This window comes from Aplysia californica, unplaced genomic scaffold (assembly GCF_000002075.1).
Source record: "Aplysia californica isolate F4 #8 unplaced genomic scaffold, AplCal3.0 scaffold00116, whole genome shotgun sequence".
Taxonomy (NCBI): domain Eukaryota; kingdom Metazoa; phylum Mollusca; class Gastropoda; order Aplysiida; family Aplysiidae; genus Aplysia; species Aplysia californica.
This window is the reverse complement of record NW_004797386.1, coordinates 925,130-928,302: the sequence shown is the minus strand read 5'-3', so window position 1 is coordinate 928,302 and position 3,173 is coordinate 925,130. Positions and strand designations below refer to the sequence as shown.

Genomic DNA, 3,173 nt, shown 5'->3' with positions numbered 1-3,173 from the left:
GGGAGAGAGAGAGAGAGAGAGAGAGAGAGAGAGAGAGAGAGAGAGAGAGAGAGAGAGGGAGAGAGAGAGAATTTAATGTTAGATTGTTGTTGTTGTTGTTGTTGTTGTTATTGTTGCTGTCAGTAGGATTACTCTTGCCGTTGTGATCGTTTCTGTAGATTTAGGAATTTTCTGGAATACTGCCAGCAGGTGTTTACAAAGGTATTGATAGGTTAAGGAAGACGAATTGATACAAGTCTGTGTGCAAAAAGTGGTTAATTCAATAGTTTAACCCTATCCGTACGCCCCGGGGTCATCTTCACATTTTAGAATACATCTAGTGGGAAGATCTCTTTGAAACTTTCAGTATTTCTGAAAGAATAATTTTGGCATACTGTTTTGCAAAGTGTACGGATCGGATTAATGCGTAATTCATTTCCTCTCTGGAAAGTGGTGGCGCTGAGTTCCCCCACGTCGTATGGATATCATAGTAAAACACGACGTACGGATAGGGTTAATAAAGAAATATTTGACAATAAGCTACACCATGAATTTTTGACCGCACTCAACATTAAAACGAGAAATGTGTCACGACGTTTGTAAATGTTTGGGTATGTGGAGTTATTGGTATCTTCTGAAAGCTGATTTATTTGCCTTGCTTCCAGTGGCGTAAATGTCCATCTATCTTTGAATTGACGAAAAGACATTGGCGACTGCAGAAAGTGAGGTCGTCTGGTTTCAGTGATGAAATTAGCGAGAAAATGGCCGTCAGAATTAATTGGTAGCTTCACTAGCTAAAGAGTCCTTGAAAACAGAAAAATGACACATTTTATACCTTCAATCAATGGGGTTTTTTCAGTAAAACTCATATGGAAATGTGCTTTTATATGGCCATAAAAGAGGTTTAGCCCAAAAATAAAAATTCGATACAAATTTCCAAACTTTTGGGAAAAATGCCTATTTCTCCGATTTCTGTATTTTGACGACATCTGATTTCACCACGCTGCCTCACATATGAAAATGTGTTTTTATATGGCCATAAAAGAGGTTGAGCCCAAAAATTCTATAACATTATTTTCCAAACTTTCGGAAACACTTCTGTTTCTCCGATTGCTGTATTTTGACGAGCTACCTTTCTCCCTCCGAGACTTAACATTGACAACCCACTCTAAGGAACGTTAGAGCAACTGCAGCAAACCTGCACTTATCACTACATAGCATTGGACAGAAGGGTGAGAGCCCAACTGTTGCTGGATCGATAACAACAACAACAACAACAACAACAACAACAACAACAACAACAACAACAACACTGGTCACTTCTCTGGGCTGCAGGCTTTCAAAATAGAATAGACAAAACATCGGACCCAACCTGTCCGTTGTGCAGTGAGGAACCCTAAGATTTGGAGCACTGGCTGCATGCAGAGATGCTCCGCCTCGGAGATCCGGCAGTGGTATCTCTTCGGGGAGGATTCAGGGAGGGTGGACTGCCTCACCCGCTACCCAAGAGAGGCAGTGGCCCTGGCGAAGAGCACGCTCTTCGGAGCACCCAACTTTTCGAACGGATAGGCTACCACACACACACACACACACACACACACACACACACAACAACAACAACAACAACAACAACAACAACAACAACAACAACACCATCACTACCACCACCACCATCACCACCACCACCACCAACAACAACAACAACAATAACAACAACAACCACGTTGCCTCACAAATGAATGCCAGAAATCCTCGACCGACTTACGTGTCTCCAGGCTCCCGGAGTACTCAGGAACTTGAAGACCATGTAGGCGGGGATGGAGATGATGGAGGATAGGCCCAGGACGCCCCCGATGGCGTGTGCCCAGGAGGGGAATTTGTAGCCCACGTACGTCACAGGGGTGAAGGTCGACGCGCTAAACAGGACAACACCCTGGGGACATAGAAACACGGGGTCACACGAGGTCAAAGTTGAATACACTCTGAGGACATAGAAACATGTGGGTCAAAGGTGAATACACTCTGGGGACACAGAAACACGGGGTCAACGGTGAATACACCCTGAGAATATAGAAACACGGGGGTGAAGGTCGACGCGGTGAACAGGGCAATACTCTGGGAACACAGAAACACGAGGTTCAAAGGTGAATACACTCTGAGGTCACAGAAACACGGGGTCAAAGATGGAAAAACCCTTGGAATACAGAAACACGGGGTCAAAGGTGAACAAAAGAAGTAGAGAAAACATTGCGATAGTATGGATGAGGAAAGAAAAGCAGTAGCTCCCTGAGAACACAGAAACACAGGATCAAAAGTGAACGTGCTTGACAGAACCACACGCTGGGGACACAGAAACACGATTCCCCTTTTTCATGCTTCGTTTTTCAAGAAAACATAACAATTTGCACCATGTCAGTACATTCTTACGTAACCGACAAATGTGGGCACGAAAATCAGGACACCGGAAAAAAAAGAAACACGGGGTCAAATGTGAACGCTCTGAACAGAACCACGCCTTGAAAACACATTTGTTTTAGTAAGGTTTTACGGCGCTCGCAACTGCATAAGGTCATATGAATGCCAAGGGGTGGATGTCAACAGAGAAGTCCAAAAGGGGAATCAGGCTTACTCTGCTCACCTCTCTAGCCTCAACAGGACAAAGTCAGCTTCGACTATCAAGGCACCCCGGAAATAGCAGTTCACAAGAGAGTGACAAACATTCAAAAGAAGTAGAGGGGAAAATGGCGATAGTATGGATGAGGAAAGAACAAAACAATGAACAGAAACAAAAAAATTACTTTCACTCATATATTCAAATTTGGATGAAAATATGAATTAGAGAAGGGCCTTAGAGAAAAAACCCCAAAAGAGATTTTTTAAAAACTAGAAATATTTTGTAGTTGATCTTTTGTAACAAAACAGGAATTGAAGGAGCACCTCAAACAGAAAGAACTCTTAATTAGTTTATCTTTTCTAAAATTACGTTGAAGTGTGCATAGAGTCTATAATAGAACTGTATTTTAACGTAATATGTTGTGTATTCCTTTGGAAGTTTTGAAAGCACGGACGATTTTGATGTTATACGTTGATCAGATTTGAAGTAGAAACCTTCTCTCCCTTTGTCTCCCTCTCTCTCTCCCTCTCTCTCCCCTCTCTCTCTCTCTCTCTCTCTCTCTCTCTCTCTCTCTCTCTCT

General features: G+C 42.9%; 1 protein-coding gene across 1 annotated transcript in view; it reads right to left on the bottom strand.

Annotated features, from left to right (window-relative positions):
- The window catches only part of LOC101848740 (sodium- and chloride-dependent GABA transporter 1), a gene marked incomplete in the record, with an annotated part of 55,926 nt that overhangs the window by 1,167 nt on the left and 51,586 nt on the right, over positions 1 to 3,173 (bottom strand). The window contains 1 exon segment of the mRNA XM_035969099.1: positions 1,745 to 1,978. Coding sequence (XP_035824992.1) covers positions 1,745 to 1,978 — 234 coding nt within the window.